The 21,322-nt window shown below is 45.3% G+C and overlaps 1 protein-coding gene across 3 annotated transcripts in view; it reads left to right on the top strand.

Moving 5' to 3' along the window:
• Positions 1 to 2,644: 2,644 nt before the first annotated feature.
• The window catches only part of GATD1 (glutamine amidotransferase class 1 domain containing 1), a 21,523-nt gene continuing 2,845 nt past the window's right edge, over positions 2,645 to 21,322 (top strand). For 2 of the 3 annotated variants that reach the window (XM_090032406.1, XM_090032405.1), the window contains exons 1-6: positions 2,647 to 2,814; positions 5,966 to 6,042; positions 10,753 to 10,858; positions 12,393 to 12,500; positions 13,538 to 13,632; positions 19,139 to 19,232. In XM_090032406.1, coding sequence (XP_089888532.1) covers positions 2,757 to 2,814; positions 5,966 to 6,042; positions 10,753 to 10,858; positions 12,393 to 12,500; positions 13,538 to 13,632; positions 19,139 to 19,232 — 538 coding nt within the window. In that variant the 5' untranslated portion in view covers positions 2,647 to 2,756. Of the gene's footprint in view, positions 2,815 to 5,965; positions 6,043 to 10,752; positions 10,859 to 12,392; positions 12,501 to 13,537; positions 13,633 to 19,138; positions 19,233 to 21,322 lie in introns of all 3 variants that reach the window. The other variant, XM_090032407.1, reaches the window with a different exon arrangement.

The following is a 21,322-nucleotide window of genomic DNA, read 5'->3' as shown; positions in this document are numbered from 1 at the left end:
AAGATTCCTGGGGACAGGGACAGGGACCCAAAGTCCAGGAAGGACAGAGACAGTGGCTAGCACACCATTGCTCAAGGAGAGCAGAGATGGGGTTAGAGAGCCGGCATCCAACAAGGGTGGCGACAAGGCTAGGGGCTCACAGCCCTAAGAGGGTGAGACCAGGACCAAGAGGCCCAAGGATAATTAGAGGCATATAGAGACTTGAAGGACTGAAAATACAGGTATTGAGGCCTGGATCATAGGAACGGAAATTGGGGTGGAGTCCCCATGGATGTGATTAAAAGGTAACATCTGTGAGGCATAGGCAGGATGAACAGACCATTAAAAACCAAAACCAAGCAAGGCAATATAGTTGTAAATAAGAAAGTTGCCTCAAAGATAAATGTTTGCATGTTACTATTTATGTAGCTTGCAATTCCAATGGTCCTTTTATTGGTTTGATGGAATCACACTAGTTCTGGACTCATAAATTTCAGCCTACACTCTATTAGCTGCCACAGCAACTCAACAGGTTCTCTGAGGTCCTTTATAATGTCACTGTTTTTCAATTTGATAGCAACTGCAGTTTCCTAAAGAGTACTGGGAGAGCAGAGCAGGTCTTGCTTTCTTTTCCATTCTCCCTACACCCAGCTAGAGAGATTCATTGTCCTGAGGGCAAAAGATACAAGGAATATATCACAATAGATATGCTAAACTCCAATAAATAAAGAGATTTGGTTGAAAAAGTGTGGCTGTTTTTTCCTTCTCTTAATGTGTAAGAAACACATCACATTGTTTACTTGATAAAAGATGATAGATTAATGGCTGCTATGTGATTTGTGCAGCATAAGGTATATGAGCACTGTCAGATATAAACATATAAATGAGCTATTACAGTCTTTCCAGTCCTAAGTTTGGAAAGCATCAGTATAGGGAGGCCTTCAGCTGAAAATCAGTCCAGTCCTTCAAATACAAATACATGATCCCAGGAGAATTTTGTGGTTTGAGGAAGTGAGAATTATGACCTCTGGGGTTTTTTCTGGCTGTTTTCCTTTTGTGTGAGACATTCTGTGATCAAATGGTTTCATAGGAGGATGTCCCAATTTAGACACCTAAATCTTTTCTCAGATACCTAAATAATTTTTCTGCTCTGTAGAGACACCAATTCCTCACAACTGCCAATTGAATCAACTATCAACTGAAGCTGCAGGAATCGCTATCCCTTTTTTTTTTTTTTTTGCCTTGAGCACTCAGGTGCTCAATAGGGAAGGCTCAAGGCCTACAAATAGAGGAGTGATCAGATTAGTACCTCCTGATGTCTAATCTGAATTTACCCTCTGCCAGCTTGTGACCGTTATTTCTAGTCTGTCTAATGCAGTTCGATATTTTTTATCCAAGATACAGATGTTAATATAAAATCTCTGGCAGTTTGCAGACCAAAATACCAGGGTGGCAGATAATAAGGCAAACAGATTACTGTTACAGAAAGATGTAAATCATTTGGTTAAATGTTCACATTTTCACAAAATGCATTCTAATTCAGCCAAATATAATCAATGGGGGAACCAAGAATGCAGATTATGCAGCATGCAGGAGGATGGGAATCTCTGTTCTGGAAAACAAAAAAGGACTTGAATTATGGTAAGCAATTACTTCAATATGTGTTTTTATTGCCATGCTATGACAAAAACAGCTAATACAATCTTTAGATGCATAAAAAAGAGCAATACAATGTAAAAGACAGGATCTTGCCTCAGCAGAGAATTGGTAATACCACTACCAGAAAACCATATCCAGTTTTTCTGTTCACATTTCAAGGGGGCAGGCAAATTTTAATGTCTTGTAATTTACAGGGCGGGGGGGCGGCAAGATATAAGATGATGGTTTCTTTTGCCTTTGAACTCTATGAAGTTATGATTTGCCAAGGGACAGAGCACTCCTAGATATGACTGAAGTCAATAAAAGCAGAGTTGAGAACAGAAAAAATGCTTTAAATTCAATGGAAGAAATTACAATATAGGTGTGTCATATCAGGCACTTGAAATTAGTTGATGCTTTTGAGTCAAGCGTGTACTCTCTGAGCGGGGCCACAGCTGAGTCAAGTGAGGGCTGCTTGCCCCTAGACTGAACCATAGGGCTGGAAGAGACCTTAAGGGTCCATGGCTCCAGAGGACCTGCTACAAATGCAGGACTGCTTCTCCTACTCGTCCCTGGCCAAAGCTTACACAGCCTCCTTTGGAAACCTCCAGTGAGGGAGACCCCACAGCAATTTCCCCGGGCGCTGATGTTAGCACCTTGAGGTCCCAACAGGAGGAATCAGAGTTAAGCCAGCATTTCCAAACCCACAAGCATTTTGCTTTGTGATCTGAACAGCACTTGTGCAGTGCAGGGTGAAAAACAATGCGAGGGTCTGCTTCACTGCAGTCACACTCACTGCCCCACAGCCGGGCCTGCCGGCGCACACTGCAAGAGGCTCGCTCTCTCCTTCTCTTCCTCGTCCCCCCAGTTACCACCCATCTGACCAGCCCTGCCCCACTAGGAACTACCCCTTGACGCTCCTCTCCCCTCAGCCTGTAACCATGGCACCCGAACCCCACCCTCGCTCCGGGTCCCACGAGGCCCCGCCCTCCGCGCACCCGGCCAGAGGCGGGGCAGGGGGCGGGGCCGGTGGGCACCAGTGGCGCGTGCGCATTAGCGCCTGAGGCGTGCGCGCTTGCGCGGCGGAGGCCTCAGACCCGTTTGCACGAGTGCAGGCCGCTGCTGCCCTTCCTAGTGCCATGTCGGACCGGCTCAGCAAGCCCACGTGCCTCATCGTTGCTAGCGCGGCCGCCGCGGGTGAGTGGCCTCCCGGGCGCGGGCAGTGCGCATGCTCCGTCTTTCGTCCCCGGGTAGTGCGCATGCTCTGTCCTCTATGACTCCCGTGGGGAGTGCGCATGCTTCGCCTCCTTCGCAGGCAGGGGGGGGTCCGCTGCCGGCAGTGCATATGCTCCTGAAGGGCAAGCTTCCGAGGCCACGTGCTGGGCGCGGGCCAACTCTCGGCGGGGCTGGTACCACGTGGCCCTGCAGCCCCTCAGGGTTGGGAGGGTCCCGGCCTCAGCTGCTGCGCCCAGGCCTTGAGATGCCCTGTCCTGCTTGCTTTGGCTGGGGCACGTCCACAGTACAGGTGTCCGAGTCCGTCCCTAATTTGCCACAGTGCAGCAGGTGCCCGTCAATTCTGTGGGGCGAGCTGTGGGCGGCTTGGCCGTTGCGAGGGACTCCCCTGAATAGGCCTTGGCCACTGCAGTGCTCTTCTTGGTCCTTGTCCTCGTGCTGGGGAGAGTCCTGGCTGTGGCTCTGGAAGCTGCTTCAGTCTGCCAGGGTACCCAGGCTGAAGGCTGCCTGAAGGCATCGCCTAAGTGAATCTGGGCCGTCTGGGCTATAAACAGGGAGAGCTTTGATCTGCTGCTTTTCCCACGTGGCTTGTGGATTGAGCTTCCTCCTTCTCCTTGTTATGGCCCCAGGAAAAGCTTCCTTTTTCCACCGGAGCTTTTGAAACCTCACATGCGTGTGTTAAACGCCCAGCTTACTTGAAAAGATGATTCGCGAGAGCAAAGACAACAGCACTGAAGAGGCCAGGGGGATGCAGGAGGGAACCCCACCCCAGAACAGAGGAGCGGGATGAAGAGCTGATCTTTCCACCAGATGTGGAGAGATGGCAGCCAGGGCACAAACTCTCTCCCCAGTGGGATACAGTAGTGGGAAAAACAACACCAGAAAAGCCTGGGAAGTGCCAGAAAAGCAGGGAAAGGCATGTGAGGAATCCCAGTGGCTCTTCCACAGATGGGCCTGTCCTTACAGCAGCAGTTGCACCCTACATATTTATTTGCTGCTGTGATTTATTCACTAACCAAGACGGGAGCCTCCTGGAAACTGTTATCCTTAAGCCACCGTTATCATTGCTCCCCCAGTACCGGGGAAGTTTCTCTCCCTGGCCCAATCTTGCATGCAGCCCCTTGGTCAAGGCTAGTTTCCAATCGTGGCAAGCTCTTGAGAGAGAGAGAGATGAGTTTTGAGCCTGTTGTGTTGTCCTTGTTCCTCTTCTTCACTGGGGATTCAGTAGTCAAGGTGGAGAAAGGCAGCAGAGGATGTTTCTTAAGGGTAAGATGGACCCAGCTGGGGAGAACTGCCATGGGCTTGATGCACTGAGACGGGAGTGATAGTTAACTACTCTCAGCTTTTCCCCAGCGCTCCACAGGTGTTCAGAGAAGAGCGGCCTCATTCCCTTGAATGCCCAGAGCTGTTCAGGGTTGTTGGGGAGTCCTGAGCACCCCTCTCCCCTTGTCGTACATCCCCAGCACAACACGTCTCCTCCTAGATCCTTTGCTCCCAGCAGCTCAGTCTGGATCCCAACCATCAGCACGTGAGAGAAGGCAGATGGTGAGGGGCAGTTTCAAAAGAGCGGAGATGCAGAGGCCATAGATCACATGCAAGCCTAATTAGGTGACCCCAGGAAAGAACAAGGGGTGCAGGTCATGACTCAGTTTCCCTGCTCTATTGGCCAAGAGATTGTTCTTTCAGAGACACGGGCAGGGATACAGACTTTGGGACCGGAACTGTATAAAACTCCTTCACACCAAGACAAGAGGGGCTGAGTCTGGAACTTGTCTTGGCCCCATGAGGATGGATTCAGAGGGACCTGAGACCTGCCCTCAGTAGCGGGTGGGGAGAACGGTGTGGATTCCTCTCGCAAACCTCTGGGTTTAGCTTGTAAGTGATCTGTGTGCACCTTGCAGTGCTGACCATGGAAGGGCCTCCACAAGAGAAGGCTGAGGGGGGATCTAGTGGCTTGTTACAAACTAGTCAGGGGGGACCAGCAGGCATTGGGGGAGTCCCTGTTCCCCCGAGCACCGCCAGGAGTGACCAGGAATAATGGTCGCAAGCTGGCAGAGGGTAGATTTAGGCTAGACCTCAGGAGGCGCGACTTCACGGTCAGGGCGGCTAGGGTCTGGAACCAACTTCCAAGAGAAGTGGTGCAGGCTCCTACCCTGGGGGTCTTTAAGAGGTGGTTAGATGTACATCTTGCTGGGGTTGTTTGACCCCAGTACTCTATCCTGCCATAGCAGGGGGGCGGACTAGATGATCTGCTCAGGTCCCTTCTGACCCTAGAAACTATGAAACTATGAAAAGGCAGTGTGGGCCAGCCCTGGTGGCAGGCATGCCACAGATCAAGCCCTGTGCCCTCCCTGAGCGTCACCGCAGTCGCCTGCCCTGCTCACTGCTCTGCTTTCTGCTCCCGGACAGATCTGTTGTTGTATCCCCTGCCTCTTCCCGCGTGCCACTCACAGAGGCTGCCTTTACCACTTGTGGTGCCCATGGCAGGGGTTGGCCACCACTGCTGTAGTCTCATAGTTACTATCCCATCTTCTGACTGACTTCAGAATTACCTCACCTAACTACTCCTACATCTGTAAACTGAGGCTAACAGTATCTTCATGTCTCCCTGCGGTATTGGTGGTATTGTTCATTACAGCTGGTGAACCAGTTAGTTCCTGTGCTCATGGGAAGGAGCTGTAAAATATGTAAATGGCTGCAAGTTGTCCTGCGTGGACCTGCAATGTCTAGTAAGAACTGTGATTTTGGTGAGGCTTGTGGCATGATCCTTTTCTATAGCTGGTCACTCTCTGGAGAACGGTGATTATCTTTGTGGGCTGTTACTTGCGGGTGGTGGGGGAGCTGCTGTTAACTTTAATTTCTTACTTTTTGTGCAATGGTCTGTACAGTATATTGCAATGGGCAATGTCAAGTTAAAAGGGTGCAAATTTCTTATCTTTGTGAATACAAAGCATTGTGCTTGCAAAGAGATCTTGGGAGCCTTTTAAAATGAATTGGAGATTCAGTTAACATATGTTAGTAGACCAGATGCATGCAGTATAGTTGGGTTTAAGATGCAGTGATTTTAGTTTGTTTATTTTTTAATTGTGCAACTCTTTTTTTTTTTCCCCCCCAGGGGTGTCTGCCCAATCCTTCCTTCACTCTTTCACTCTGGCTAGCTCTGCTTTTAATCTACAAGTTGCCACACCAGGGGTAAGTGAGAGGTTGCAATTGTTGACACTCATGTGCTTTGTGGATCTGGAAGCAGCTGATACCTGGTGAATGTAGTTGTTTGTAATATAATTGGTTATAAAAAGGTTTGTAATAAAGAGGAGCTTTTCCTCTCTCCTATAGATTAAGTCAATGAGTCTCCTCAAGCCCTTCAACCTTGTTTTAGTTTAGACATATTCTAACCCTGTAGCACTCAGTTGCATTCCTTTATATGTACATTGTAAACCTGTGCATAATTGTTAGCAAAACCGGGGGCTTTCCTGGTACAACTCAAAAGTTTTGGAAGTGTAGTCCTCAGTAATTAGTAGCAATAATGAAATGTTCTCCTTTGTTATGGTCTCTTGACAAATGCTGACAAACTCTAAGAACTTGGAAGATGACTTCTGTAAGTAGGGTCTGGTTTAATTCGTTGCCCTAGCTGGCTGATACTGTGGCCCAGTTGTGACGAGGGCTGCCATTTTCGTGCCTAGATTGGGGCCTTTTTGTACCGTTGGCTGCTGCAGGCTGGAGAAACCGTTCTTCAGCCAGCAGCAAAAGCCTGGCAGCCCAGGGGAAGGGACAGGGGGGAGAGAGAGGACAAAGGTGGGTAGGGGAGGGGATGTTTGCTCCTCTAGGTGGGAAAACCAAGGGGTGGGGGTATTGTGGGCATCTGGGAAGCTTCCTTGGCAGAAGACCCTGGCACCGGGTACTTGACATCCTCTGCACAAGTGTTCTCTCCCCCTGGCCCCCCATCCTTGGTGCCCCAGTTTTCCTACCCAAAGGAACAAACTGCTCTTCCCTTGCCCAATGCAAGGGCCCTCCCAGCCTGCAACAGCCATCTTGTTGCAATGAAATGCCATGATATGGCCACTTGCTGGGGAACTCAATTAATTTAATTTAGTGGGGGGTTTTTTGTTCCCCTCCCACCCCCCAAAGAATTTGAAATTGGAATTTTAACCAGGCCCTACTTACAAGGGAGAAAAATTAAGTATTGTGTTCATGGCTGCTTTGTTGTGTACAAAAATGCCTGAAATGTTGAAGAAAAGGGGAAAAAAAAAAGAATTTTTAGTTTTTTTTGCCTTAGAAGATTACTAGTTGGAGAACTAGGGAAATCATGGCATCATGAAATCAAGAGAATGAAAACTGAGCAATAAAGAGAGGAAGGGGTTTTAATCCAGTTCTTTAAAACTTAAATCTGGATTTTCTACTCTACCAACTTTCTATTTGGTAAAGCTAAGAGAAGCCTTAAAGGAGCCTGGTTTGTCTCTCTAATTCTTAGGCTTGATGTTTTCTGCACTAACATAAATCAGTGCTCTAACTCAAGGGTTGTTAGCCTTATTAGACTTGCGCTACACATTGGAATATACCAGCTGTTGGCTTTTGCTCTTTTTTTTGACTACTGGAAAATAATAGAGCAGTTCTTCTGTTACAAAGAACTTGAACTATAGCAGGTCATGTTTTTGACATTATGGATTCCTATTTGAAATGTCTGGGTTTAGCTTGTGAATCATGTGCAAATGTTTACACATCTAACATGCTTATATTGTGTGTCACCCTGGTTGAGAATCACAGCTCTGATTTATATTCTGATTACAGTTGGCAGTATTTAGTATCTCAGTTGGGGACAGAGGTATCACTTCTGTCTCTGATGCCCTAGGTCTTGAAGTGTTGTGTGTTCAGCAGAAGAGCAGGTTGGGAGTGGGTGTGCGGGTCTGGTAGACTGGGTATAGCATCAACTGAGAGTTCCTCCTAATGTGGAGGAGTTTGATTTCCAGATGTGGCTACTGTGTAGTCTCTTCATGCCTCTCCTGAGCAGTGCAGTATGGCTGGAAGATCTGAAAAAAATCTTGCCTTTGGTGTTTTGTTAACTGTTTAATTGTACTGACTAATGCCCTGATCAAAGCATGTGTTTTTGTTTAAATATTTAGAATTTTTTTCTTGTTTTTAAGGTGTTAAAAGGAAAACCATTGTCTGCCCACACAGTCAATCATGGGGTTACTTCTGATATTGAACATAAATTTCTTTTTGATTTGGTTGTGTGGATTAATGGAAAGATAAATTTGCATGCAGTTCACTGCAAATCATCCCCTGGTTATAAAAGGTTCAGCAAACAACTGTTCACTTTTAGCGTGACCTTGTAGGTTTTTGGTCATAGTTGTATGTAATGAAAGGTTGTCTTTTGCAGTTAAAGTGAAATTGTATTTGTGTAAAGGCAATTAAAACATAATGACTTGTTTTAATCCTGCACTGAGGCTTTCTCTTTGCCTCATACCCAAACTAGTAACCTGAATCAATTGTGCCTATCCAACAAGCTCTGTGTGCATGTACAAAGTTAAAATCAGCAGCTGACACAGTAACACCAATATAAAGAGATGATTTCCTGTATAGCAACATTTGTGTGCCATGTTTGGGGGCTAGCATGGGGCAGTTTTCAGATGTTATGAACAGACGTATTCCAAACAGCAAGGGTACAGATATTTCTAGCCAAAAAAAAGCTTGACCTTTGAAAAAGAGGAACATTTTTAAAGAACTTTGTTTTGAAGTGCTGCCTGAAAGATATGCATGCTCCTAGCCTACGCAGCACTCTGTTCTATTCCTCATTCTACCCCAGACCTGGGATTCAAAGCACTTCAAATGTATGTCTGTCTGTACTCTTAGGTGGTAGCCTGAGTGAACGTAGGCTCTTACTAAGTGTATTTTTGCATGCAGAAGCTGATGCCTCTTTGAACCAGTTCGTAGATTCATAGATGTAGGGTCAGAAGGGACCTAAGTAGATCTTCAAGTCCGACCCCCTGCCCTGGGCAGGAGAGAATACTGGGCTCATCTGAGCCCAGCTAGGTAACTATCCAGCCTCCTCTTAAAGACCCCCAAAGTAGGAGCCCTTGGAAGTTGGTTCCAGATCCTAGCCACCCTGACTGCGAAGTAGTGCCTCCTAATGTCCAGCCTAAGCCTACTCTCAAACAACTTACGGCTGTTATTCCTTGTTCCCCCGAGCGCCTCCTGGAGTAACAGGGCCTCTCCCATTCCCTGCTGGTCCCCCCTGGTAAGTTTATAGGTGGCCACCAGGTCCCCCCTCAGCCTTCTCTTGTGAAGGCTGAACAGGTTCAGGTCCCATAGCCTCTCTTCATAGTGTCTGCCTTGCTGTCCCTGGATCATGTGAGTGGCCCTCCTCTGGATCATCTTAATGCTGGCCACATCCCTCCTGAAGTGCGATGCCCAGAACTGGACGCAGTACTCCAGCTGCGGCCTGACAAGTGCCGCATAGAGAGGGAGGATCACCTCCTTGGCCCTGCTTGTGATGCATCTACGGATGCATGACAAGGTGCGGTTGGCCTTCCTGACCGCATCCTCACGTTGCCGGCCCTTGTTCATTGTGGAATCAATGACTCCAAGATCTCTTTCTGTCACTGAGCTTTTGAAAAGGGAGTTCCCCAGCCTTTAGGCATGCTGCTGGTTCTTACTGCCCAGGTGCAGTACCCTGCACTCGTCATTATTGAATCGCATCCTATTCCATTCGCCCACCCCTATAACCTGTCCAGGTCCAGTTAGTCTTCTGGTGCCACCCTACCCTGCCTTTTGCCTGACTTCAGACTAATACATCTGTCTCGCTGATCATATAATCCTTACATAATAATCTTGGTAGCCAGTAGACTAGGTTAATTTAAAAAAAAAAAAAGGTATTTTTGCAATTCCATTTTTCATGTTGGTCAGAAATGAAAATGAATAATAGAGGTTAAATCATTTACACTTGCTTTTAGGTCAGTAATTCAAATTTGCTGTAGGCAAAGAAAAACTAAAATTACCATCTGGCAAATGTTTAATGTTCTCCTAGTTTCTAACGGTCTAGATTTTTAAATGTTAACATTACTATTGTTAATCTTTTAAGAATAAAGGCTCACTACTTGCCATGGGAAAAGTCATGGATTTATTAGAGCAAACAAATGGAATGGTGAGAATCTTAGTTTAAAACAACTGATGCGTAAAAACATACTTGGGTGTTTTTGTCCAGCAGAGTAGTAATAGCTTAAAAGTATATAAAGATGAATCGGAAAAATAACAATAAAAACAAATATATACAAATTCATGGGACTGTCTTATCTTTATAGCTGTGAGACAAGACTGATAAAAGTCTTCTTATGGGGGGTGGAAAAGATCCCAAGTTGCAGAATTTGCCAAGGAAATGAAATAGCCTTTTTGTTGCTATAGAGTTCTTGTTATAATCTAGTTAATCTAGCCAGGTCACCAGCAACTGAAAACTCTTATGGTTACCTGGTTGAAATTCATTCAGGCAGTCATAAAAATCTTCTCTATGTTTGATATGTTGGCTCCTTGAACAACTTTATTGCTTTTCCCCTGAGAGAAAAAAAAACAACATTGTAGTTTTCGTCAGTATAACTGCATTTATATTAGGGGCTGTCTCACTGGTGTCATCAGAGAGGATTCACCTGACCAGCATGACTGGCAAAAATGTAATGGGTAGATCATAGATACAGCCTTTTACTAGGTAGGCCCTTCAGGCCAAGGTTAAGGCATCTTGTGGTGAGACCTATCTTTTCTGTAAACACAGAGTCAGTTTGGACTTCAGTGAATATTTAGCTCTATTTTTAAATAATAGTAACAAAACCCAAGAAGCATACTCGACAGTCAGAAATAAATTAAACAGACAACTATGTACTGATGTTAACTGCTGTCTTTGAATCATGATTTCATTAGGGGAAGCCAATTGACTTTGTAGATGTGAATGACAGCAACTTGCGTTGGATACAAGACTTCCGGATGAAATCTTATGCAAATCCTGCGAAGTTGGAGTCAATTGATGGTGAGTGTCTTTTGAAATTCACTCTATGTATGTCATCTCTGTTTTGTTTCTTTAATAAACAAATCTTAAACCTCAAGGGGGAGGGGAGCAAAAAGGCATGGTCTGGTGGATATCAGGGGGACAGTGATTCGATTCATTGATTCAGATCACTGTCTTGATTTGATTTGGTCGAATCTGAAGATTCAGTGCTGATTCAGAGATTAGGCACAGCTTTAAATGTTTGAATCGGCCGTAGACAGCTTTAAATGTTTTTTTTTACACACCTCGAGGTACCAGGTGTAGCTCGTGAACATTGCGGTGGTGGGGCAGAGGGAGTGTCCCACAGGAGCGTGGGGTCTGGAAGTGGACCAGATGTACTTCCGGTCTACTTTCAGGTCTGCTGCTGAGCACCCGGGATTGCCACTGCCCCGCCCCCACCCCAGCTTGGTGATCAGCCATGTGAGGGAGCCTGGGTGTCCCCCTAGCCCCAGGTGGCACCAGTTGCGGCGGGGGGAGGGTCCACCCCCGAACATGCTGGTGCTCCCCCCCATGCTCCTACGGGACACTCCATCCGCCCCACTGTCTCAGCATTCACAAGCTGCCTGGTACCTCGAGGTATGTAGACAAAACATTTCAAGCTGGGTCTATGTCCAAATCATCGAATCTCTCCAAATCGATTTGAAGTCTTCCGATTCAATACGGAGAGATTAAAGGGTCTCCTGATGAGACTCAGCTGCTGAATCGGGCCGAATCTCCACTGCATTTGAGTTGGCAACTGAAGCTTTGCACAGCCCTCATGGATATTACACTCTTGCCGCTTTAGTTGCTAGAACTACTTTTGTTTACTAGAAGTGGCTCAAGGGAAAATTTTCCTTGGGAGAGTCCCTCTAGATTTTTTTCCCCTAGAGAATCCGCGTCCTGGACAGCATTGAGAAAGTGTGGAGTAGTCTGTGGGACAAAAAGCAGAATATGAGATGAAACTATAAAACTAGGGCTTTCTTTTTTCTCTTCTAAAAATGTTTACTCAAAGCTGTTGAGGTAGACTGTACTTGACAGGTTTTGCTTGGAAGTGCTTAAACTTGAAAAGCATGAGGATTCAGTGTCATAAGAGTATTGGACAATGAGAGAGTATTGTAAAACAGGCTATAAGATGATTTGTGAAAGAAGAGTGGCAGGTGTTTATCAGAGAGAACCCAAGAAGAGCACCCGTGAAAGAAGGCATAAAATCAACAAAGGAGTCAAAATGACCTCTCATGAAAGAGATTATGTAGTGCAAAAGAAACATGCAGAAGATCAAACAAGGGAAGAACAGCAGGCAGAGCCTTAGTGATGAGAAGCTCGAATTTGCATGTGTTATCATATCAAAGTAGAACTCCTTCTGATACCCCAATTTTGGACTCTGAGTCGCATGAGTAGCATCTTTTTTTGTTTGATTTATTTTTTGCATTCAGTATGTGGCATTTTTGGTGAGCCTTAACTTTCATAAATTTAAAAATAAATCCTTGCCTGTTAAGATATTGATGGTTCATCTTCTGTATTTTCTTCTCTTGATTAGGTGCTAGATACCATGCCTTGTTGATTCCTAATTGTCCAGGGGCTGTGACTGACCTTGCAAACAGTGGATACCTAGCAAGGATATTACAGCACTTCAGCACAGAGAACAGTAGGTAAACCCTATTGGAGATCTTTGGGGTTTTTTTGTGCATTTTTGTTCAGTAAAATCTAGAATTTGTTCATTGTCATTGGTCAATGCAAGATTTTATTTACTTTACGTAGGAAGTTTGCACTAGTTTATAAGCTAGTGATGATATCCCTGTCAGGGTTTGGATTACTTACATACCATATACACCTGGATCCAAGATGACTTTGCATTTAAGATGACCACCCAATAATTTGATTCTGTACATGGAAATGTATTAGTATGTTATCATTTTCCATATATGGAATGTAATTGTGGGAAGGTACTACTAAATTTGTTTCCACACTGCTGTGGTGGGGAAAGCAGATGTGGGAGGAGGAGAGAAGCAGCTTTGCCCTTCCAATACCTGCCCCTTGGTCCCTGCCCCCTTGCTATTTGCTCCCCCCCACCCCCCGGTGCTGCTTGTCCCCATTGCTGCCACTTGGCCTATGTGGTGGCTGTGGCCTGGGACAGAGCATACAGTGGCCCTGACCCCAGCCAAGCAGCAACAGCAGTCCATGGCCTGGATTGGGGCCAGAGCTGTAGCCATGGCAGTCTCCCCCTGGCTGCATGCTACGTGGTCTATCTCTCCGAACGAGCCACCTTGAGCCACCCGGCCCCCAAAATGGCAGCAGCTGTGGCAGTGGCTCCTATCCTGGGCCCAGGTCATGGCCAAAGCTGCAACAGCTTCCTGACGCAGGTTGGTATTTGAATCTAAGACCAGGCTTCCCTTGTATTATGTTTAAAATCCAGGCACATAAGTAGTTGTAGTCCCAGTTGAGCTTGAGTGCGTGACATAGACTTAAAGTTAAGCATGCACAGAACTGTACAGGATGGAGGTCAAACTTTGTAAAACTGACAAGCAGAAAAACCATTGAAACCAGAGAACACAAATGAAATGACATAAATTCACTTTCAGAATGCAAGCTACAGTAATATGAGAGATCTTATGTTTGATGCTGTTACTTTCAGGGTATTTACAATTAAGTACGTTTCTCAAATGCTTTTCTTATTTTCTTTAGAGCCTATTTGTGCTGTTGGACACGGAGTTGCTGCCTTATGCTGTGCCACAAATGAGGATAAATCCTGGGTATTTCATGGATACAGTCTGACCGGGGTAGGTTTGGTCGAGAGTGAGATTTCTTAGGGTAACTTCTTGCCGTGTGAGGATTTTACCAACTTCTTGCCATGTGAGGTGTGAGGGAGCTGTGCCACAATAAGTGATAGTGCATGATATTTTATGTTGGGGTTTGAGACCCTTTGGTCCACATCAGAACAATTGATCTGGTGTGTTTGCAGTTCTGGAACACACTCTGTCAGGATTGGCCCTGACAGGAGGTATTGTAGGATGGTGAGCTGTGTAGGGGGATCTAAACTGTATATACAAGGGGTCTTTTGCATTTTCAGTTTTGAGCAGTACCATTCTCACATTTTCATAAACCACAAATAAGATGACATAACTTCTAAGCAGACTCAGTGCAACCTTTCTGGCTGATATTTAAGGGCTTTAGGAGCCACAGACTACTTTGACTATTCAGTTTCATAGATGTTAGGGTCAGAATGGAAGCCAGTAGGTCGTAGAGTCCGACCCCCTGCCCTGGGCAGGAAAGAGTGCTGGAGCCGGACAGCCCCAGCTAGGTGCTTGTCCAGTCTCCTCTTGATTTGTGGCCATTGTTCCTAGTTACTCCAGGGGGTGCCCTAGTAAATGGAGCATCTCCTATTCCCCGCTGCCCTCCCCTGATGAATTTATGGGCAGCCACAAGATCCTTTCAGATCAGCTATGACTCCAAGATCACTTTCTGCTGCTGAGAAGGTCATCCCCCAACCTGTAAGTCTGTTGGTGGTTCTTTTTGCTCAAGTGCAGCACTTTGCACTTGTCTATGTTGAACTGCATCCTATTCCGTTCTGCCCATTTTTTTTCCAACCTATCCAGATCTGCCTGGATCCACTGCCTACCCTCTGGTGTGTTAACTTTGCCTCATAATTTGGTATCATCTGCGAACTTGGACAGGGTGCTCTCCACACCCATGTCCAAGTCACTGATGAAGACATTGAATAGCACCGGTCCAAGGACCAAGCCTTGCGGACCTCCACTGCCCGCATTTTTCCGAGTCGCTATCAACCCATCCACCACCACTCTCTAGGTGCGACCCCCTAAGCCAATTTGCCACCCACCTGACTGTGTAACCATCTACATCACAGCCTGTCAGTTTATTTAGGAGAACAGAATGAGATGCTGTATCGAAGGCCTTCCTAAAGTCTAGATAGATGACATCTACCTCAGCTCCTGCATCTAAGCATTTTGTGACCTGGTCATAAAAAGAAACAAGGTTAGTAAGGCAGGATCTACCTGCAGTGAACCCATGCTGATTTCCTTTCAGCATTATTTCCCCTCCTGGGCTCCCACAGATGTGATCTTTTATGACTTTCCAGAGTCTTCCCAAGGATAGAGGTGAGATTAACTGGCCTATAGTTCCCGGTTCTTCCCTTCTCCACTTCTTGAAAATGTGGACCCCATTGGCCCTTTTCTAGTCCTCTGGAGCCTGACCGGAGCCATTTCCTTCAGTGCTCTTGGATGAAGTTCATCTGGGCCCACTGATTTGAACACATCTAGCCCCTCCAAGTGCCCCTTCACTAAGCCTGTGCTAACAGTTGGTGGGCTGGTGTCCTTCCTGTGCCTGTCTATGATCTAATTGGGAGATTTGTCTTGGTCTATGTCTAGGAATACAGGTGCAAATAACTCATTGAAGAGCTCAGCTTTGTCCTCCCTCTGTCACCAATTGCCCTAGTTTGTCCTATAGGGGTCCTGTGCTACTCTGCACCTTCTTTTTGCTCCCTATATACCTGAAGAAGGACTTTTTGTTGTCCTTAATTTTTGTTGCCATCCTAATTTCTAATCCTGCTTTGGCCTTCCTAATTCATTCCCTGCAAGTACGAACCAGGGAAGTATGCTCCTCCTTGGTAACTACTCCCTGTTTCCACAGCCTGTATACCTCTTTTTTTTTTGCCCTTAGGCTTTCCTGGACTTCCCTGTTCAGCCAAGAAGGCTTCTTGGCCCCTTTGCCCCCTTTTATGTGCAATGGGATTGTCTCCTTCTGTGCCCATAGGATTGCTCCCTTGAGGAACAAGCACCCTTTCTGGACCTCCATTTCACCAATGCTCTTGAGTTTTAACACCTCACTAACTAATCTCCTGAGCACACTGAAGTTAGTCTTTCTGAAGTCTAGCGCTTCAGGCCTGCTGGTTAGTTTACGCACCCTTTGCTGGATAGTGAATTCAGTTAATCAATGGTCACTGTCCCCTTGGTTACCTTGTACCTGCCACCAAGTCATTCCCTGTAGCTAACATCAAGTCCAGCAAGGCATTTTCCCTAGTGGAACTGTATACCTCCTGCGTTAGGTGGAGGTCCTATATGCAGGTTAAGAACCTACGTGAGTGGTTAGATTTGGCTGACTGCTCCTCCCAGCAGATGTCAGGGTAGTTTAGGTCACCCATGACAACCATGTCTCTCAACCGCATGGCCTCTGAGAGCTGTCTAGAGAATTCCAGGTCTAGCTCATCCTCCATGTGAGGTGGGCTGTAGTCTACCCCCAGTACCTAGTTCCTTTCCCCCTCCCAACCCGCTTGTATCCTGACCCACGCTACCTTGGTTTGGCCCTCCTCTGATCCCATCTTGATTATAGAGGATCTATAGTGTTCCTTAACATAGAGAGCAACAGTCTCTTTTTTCCCCACTCTGTCCCATCTGTACAACCTGTAAGCCTCAATGCCTACTGCCCAGTTGTGAGTAGGGTCCCACCAGGTTTCAGTTAATCCAACCAGGTCAAAGTTGTTGCTTGCGAGCATGAATACAAGTTCACCCCTGCTTGTTTCCCCATGCTCCTAGCATTAGTGTAGAGACATTTAAGCCCCCTGATGGGTCCCCTTGGTACCCCCCATCCTGATGTCTGTCGGGCCCCTTAGTGCTTACCTGGACTGGTCCAGTGCATTGCTCGTGGCTCACTGGTCCTAGGTTCTTAGCCTCTGCTTCCCCATCGCCTGACAAACCTAGTTTAAAGCCCTTCGGAGGAGATCAGCCAACCTGTAAGAGAACAAGCTCTTACCTTTAGAAGTTTAGTGCCATAAGCGTGACAGTTTGTTTAATTTCCTTTTTTAATTTTAAAGAAAGATGGCTTAGAAAAGGGCTGTTCATGCAAGTTAAAAGAATTTCAAACTAGGGCAGCAGTTACTGATCTCTTACTCATCCTATTGTGCTGCTGTGCTGTGGGGTCTCAGGTCTCACAGAGACTAAAGCTCATCTATGCTAATTTATCAGGGTAATACAAAAGTTTCCTTAATGCAGCTGTTATGGATGAAAATATACATGCACATTCAGGAAATTATAAGTTCTGGTTCTCATGGAAGCTATAATACAGGTTCTTTGTACACACATTGGTATAATTGCATGTGGTGTAGTTAGTTTTTAATATAATAATACATACATTGTGATCCAGTTATAGTTGCTATGGAAACAACAGAAATGAGTTTTCTTAGAGGCATGTAAAATCTGAGCCAATATGTTAAACTGTAAGTTGTGGGGAAGCTTTAATTAAACATCCATTCTACAAAAAGGAAATTACCTGATGGTGCAGTTGAATAATAAAATGTACAGTTGGGCAAAAACACTGCCCTGTGTAGCCCAACTAACTATTCTGGAGATACAGTGTTGAAAACGGGTTAGGCCAGGGGCGGACAATTATTTTGAGCGGAGGGCCACTTACTGAGTTTTGGCAAGCCATCAAAGTCCTCATGACAGGCAGCCAGGGGAAGATGAATATTAATTTTCTAAATTTTTTTAGGGGCCCCATGGGCCAGATAGAATGGCTTGGTGGGATGCATTTGCCCACCCCGGGTTAGGTAGAGTTAGTTATGCATACTGTTTTACAACATCCAGGGTTGTCTTTTCTACCCAGTTTAATTAGTGGTGTGTCTCATGTCCTGCTATGAATGCAGGATAGCTGATCCATAGAGTGAAACGGTGAGAGCTGTCTCCTCAGCACCTTTTAGCTAGTACTGAAGGCCAAGGGCCACAGCTTTAACTAAAAGCAGAGAAGTTGCTCCAGGTGTGGAACAAAAGACTTGTTCTGTAGTTCAGGATGTTGCCATAAAGAATAAGCACATTCTAGAATTGTGGAATTATATGTATCAAATGTATTTAAATATGAACATTATCAAGACCACAAGGAAAGGGAAGTCGAGCAGTATGTCATTGGAAAGGGAGTTGAGCTCTTTTTATAGCATAAGTCTATAATTCCATCCTTACTGATGATATCCTGTGACTGCAATGCTTTGCTCATCTCTCATAAGTGCAATTATGTTGAATTTAATGTAGGCGAGGCTCAAGTAATAAGGATTATATTGGAGATCATATAAGATTGCTATTATTGCAAAACAACTTGAAATTGGAAGTGAAATTATATTTGTAATTGCAGAGCTTGATAGTATATTGTAATATAGTTATCAATTCAGCCACTGTAGTGGTTCCTAGAGTCTTTGGACCAAAGAAATCACTATCAATCTTCAACATTTCTTGAAGATTACCATATCCCCTTACCATCAAATTTTTAATTTGAAAAAAGGGGGTAGGGTGGAAAGCTAGTCTAGTGGTACAGGTGATAACCTGGGAACCAGGTTCAACTTCTTGTCCCTGTCCTGTTACTGACATTGTGTGTGACCTTGAGCAATGTCCCCTGTGGGAGCCATGGAACCACAAATTCCCCTAGATTATTTGTAATCTTCAGTTCCTTTAATGTAGGGGTGACCAAGATGTAGCCCATGTGCCAGATCTGGCCCATGGAGCTGTCATCTGGCCTGTGGGGTACCCCATGCGTCCAGAAATGTGGTGGTGGTGGAGTGGTCACAGAATTGAATTGCCAGACGTTGTGGCTGTGCCCCCTGGATCAGACCTGCAGGGTTGGATGAACTGGACATCACTGCCTTAGCCCTGTTGACAGAACTATAATGTTGATGTGGTCACAAAGTGAATGTTTTGAAAAGGGGATTGTGGTACAGGCTTCTTACAATAGACCTTCAGACCACCAGTGATCTGTGGACTGTAGTCTGGGAACAACCAGCCTAATGGGTTACTTCAGAAGCTTCTCTTCTGGTTTTCTAAGCACAGTTCCCTAGTCTATATTTATAATATGGGCAAAGGTGTTCACTGGTCATTGTTTGTAGAGAGCTTGTAATAGGGGAGTAGAGAAGATCAGCAAACTCCATGACATCCACTAGGGGCATAGCTTTCCCATTCTGCTAAAATCAGATGCTTTTATATGGTATCAATGCAAAACCAACAGATTGGTTGAAGCCCCAGAATCTTGAGCATATACACCAAGGATGCACCAAGAATATATCCTCATTGAGAAGGTCCCATGGGCATTTCCAATTTCCTACCTTATTTGAGTATGCAGCAAGCTTAAAAAAAATGTTTTTTGGATATGCTTTAAGGGTGAAAAACCTTTTGGGAGGAAGGAAGTCCGGATGGAAAAAATGAATTGTGAAGAGCAGGCTTACCTTGTTAGTTATGCTTGGTTTTCTTTCTAAAAGCAAAGTAGATTTATCTGCTTTTCCTATTTGTTTTTCAGCCTTCTGTGTATGAACTGGTAAGACAGCCCAATTTTTCCAGTTTGTCCATTATCGTGGAAGACTTTGTGAAAGACTCTGGAGCTACGTTTAGCGGTATATCACTTGTGAATCATCTAGCATTACTGTTAATGAATGGGTATTACTGGTGAAAAAGTTTTTGTCCTTGCTATGCATATGAGCAGGACTATAATAGAATAACTGTTGTTTCTCCCCATGAAATACAAGATATAACACCTATAAGAAAAGTCCTTGGTATTTTAAAAATGTTTTAAAATCACAACTCTTTGCCCATATTAATGATAATTCCCAGTGGCTGGATTGTACCTGAACCCTATGCAACTGTAAAAGGCAGTTGGTATCTGCATCCATCTACACAGTTCTGTTAATGCAGTTCTCATGGCTCCAGGGTAGCTGAACGTGGTTTTTAGATTTACATGCACCAAAAAATTATTAGTTAATTTGCCTTTTTTGATTCCATACCTGTGGACTGTGATCAAAATATTCAGTAGCCTGTTGAAACAGACTTTGCAATACTAGTTTTTTCTCAAGTTGAGATATCTTTTTTGTGTATTGTATATCAAACAGTTTGACTTCCTTTTTCAATTAAATTATTAACAAATCTAACTTGAACAAAAAACTTAATGTTTAAAGATGCAGTCAGTCCTCTAAAGTGTACATGAAGACAAATATTTGTCATCTGTCAAAAGTGCTCCCTTAACCTAAGTCAGTGTCCACAGGAGAGTCTCATGTTCTTCTCTTCATATCAGCCTGACAGTTTCTTTATGTTTCAGTGTATGTTAAACTTTGGTGTTTCTTTAGTAGCAGTTTGACTTTCAGTTGAAAGACCTCAGGTTCCAGGACTCAACAAAACAATTCATTAAAGAGGAGGAAAAAAAAAAGCCCAATCTTAACTTTCTACCTCAACTTAAATGCCTACTGTTCTGCTTTGCTGCTGAAAGCTCAGAATGGTTTTTCACTTTGCTCTATCTGTGTGCCATATTTACAGTGGTACTGTAGATCCTTGGATATAATGAAATAATATAGTGTAGAACAGTGGTCCTCCAGCCTTTTGGCCTCATGAGCCAAATGAGTGGGGCAGGCCTTGTACGTGGGCTGGGATAGAGTCCTGCATGTCAGGAATGGGCCATGGGGCCCAGCACTGTGCCCTTCTGCCCCCCCCCTCCCCCCCGGATTGGTCCCTGGGGACCTGGCCTTGCCCCTGCCCAGCTCTGCCCACTGGGATTGGGACCTGGGGCTATCCACTCCCAGCCTCCGACATGCTGAGATTGGGCTCTGGGACCTGGCACCTACCCCTGCCTGGCCAGCTACACTGGGATTGGGTGCCTGATACAGTACACAGGGCTTGGGGCTCCCCATGGGTTCATAAATTTGGTCTTGGGGAAGCAGTTCCACTGCTGTCTCGCCACCATATTTCTAGACCTGTGGGGAGCAGGTCAGATGACGCAGTTGCAGGTCGAATCTGGCCCATGGGCTCAGGCTTGAGCATCCCTGTTGCAGAAGGGCTGTGTTCCTTCGTTATAGTTGTCTGTCATGTTCCTGTTTGTTTGGCATCTGAAACTGGAAATTCAAGTGTAATTTTTTTGATTTTGCACCTGAAAAAGAGAAGCCTAAAGTGTTTAAGCTACTTTTTGTTTTGTCTCTTGTTGATGTGACTTGAAATGGCCAAAAGTTAGGAATTCTGTTTGTGTGATTTCTAATGGAAACAGAAATGGACCTTTTTTGTAAGACATGCTGTCATGCATATACACTCTGAAAAGAAAATAGTTGCTAATATCTCATCCAACTCCCACATGTCCTTTTTTCCTGTTTTCACCTTTGTGTGTGTTTTCCCCCTTTGCTCAGCTTTTTTCGCCAAATAATTTTATTCAGTAATAATAACCCAGCATCACCTCCGTAGTGACCGCTTGTGATGTCATATACAGAGGTGCACCAGTACATTGATCTGATGTTGGATCGGCACCGATATAAAGAAAATTGACTGTATCGGAAATCAGCATGATGTGGCCGATAAATGGCCCGTGCATGTGTGCGGCTGCAGGGCAGCGTTGGTGGTGAGGAACGCGGCTCTTTGTGCAGCTGGTGAGTGTGTTGTGGTGGAAGGGGCATGGGGGACACAGATCAGGGCCCCTGTGGTGAGGGAGGGGCTGGGGCTGGGACAGGCA

This window comes from Crocodylus siamensis, chromosome 2 (assembly GCF_052110815.1).
Source record: "Crocodylus siamensis isolate JL-2025a chromosome 2, ASM5211081v1, whole genome shotgun sequence".
NCBI lineage: Eukaryota > Metazoa > Chordata > Crocodylia > Crocodylidae > Crocodylus > Crocodylus siamensis.
Note: the sequence above shows the minus strand (reverse complement) of the source record. Positions and strands in the feature narration are given on the sequence as shown.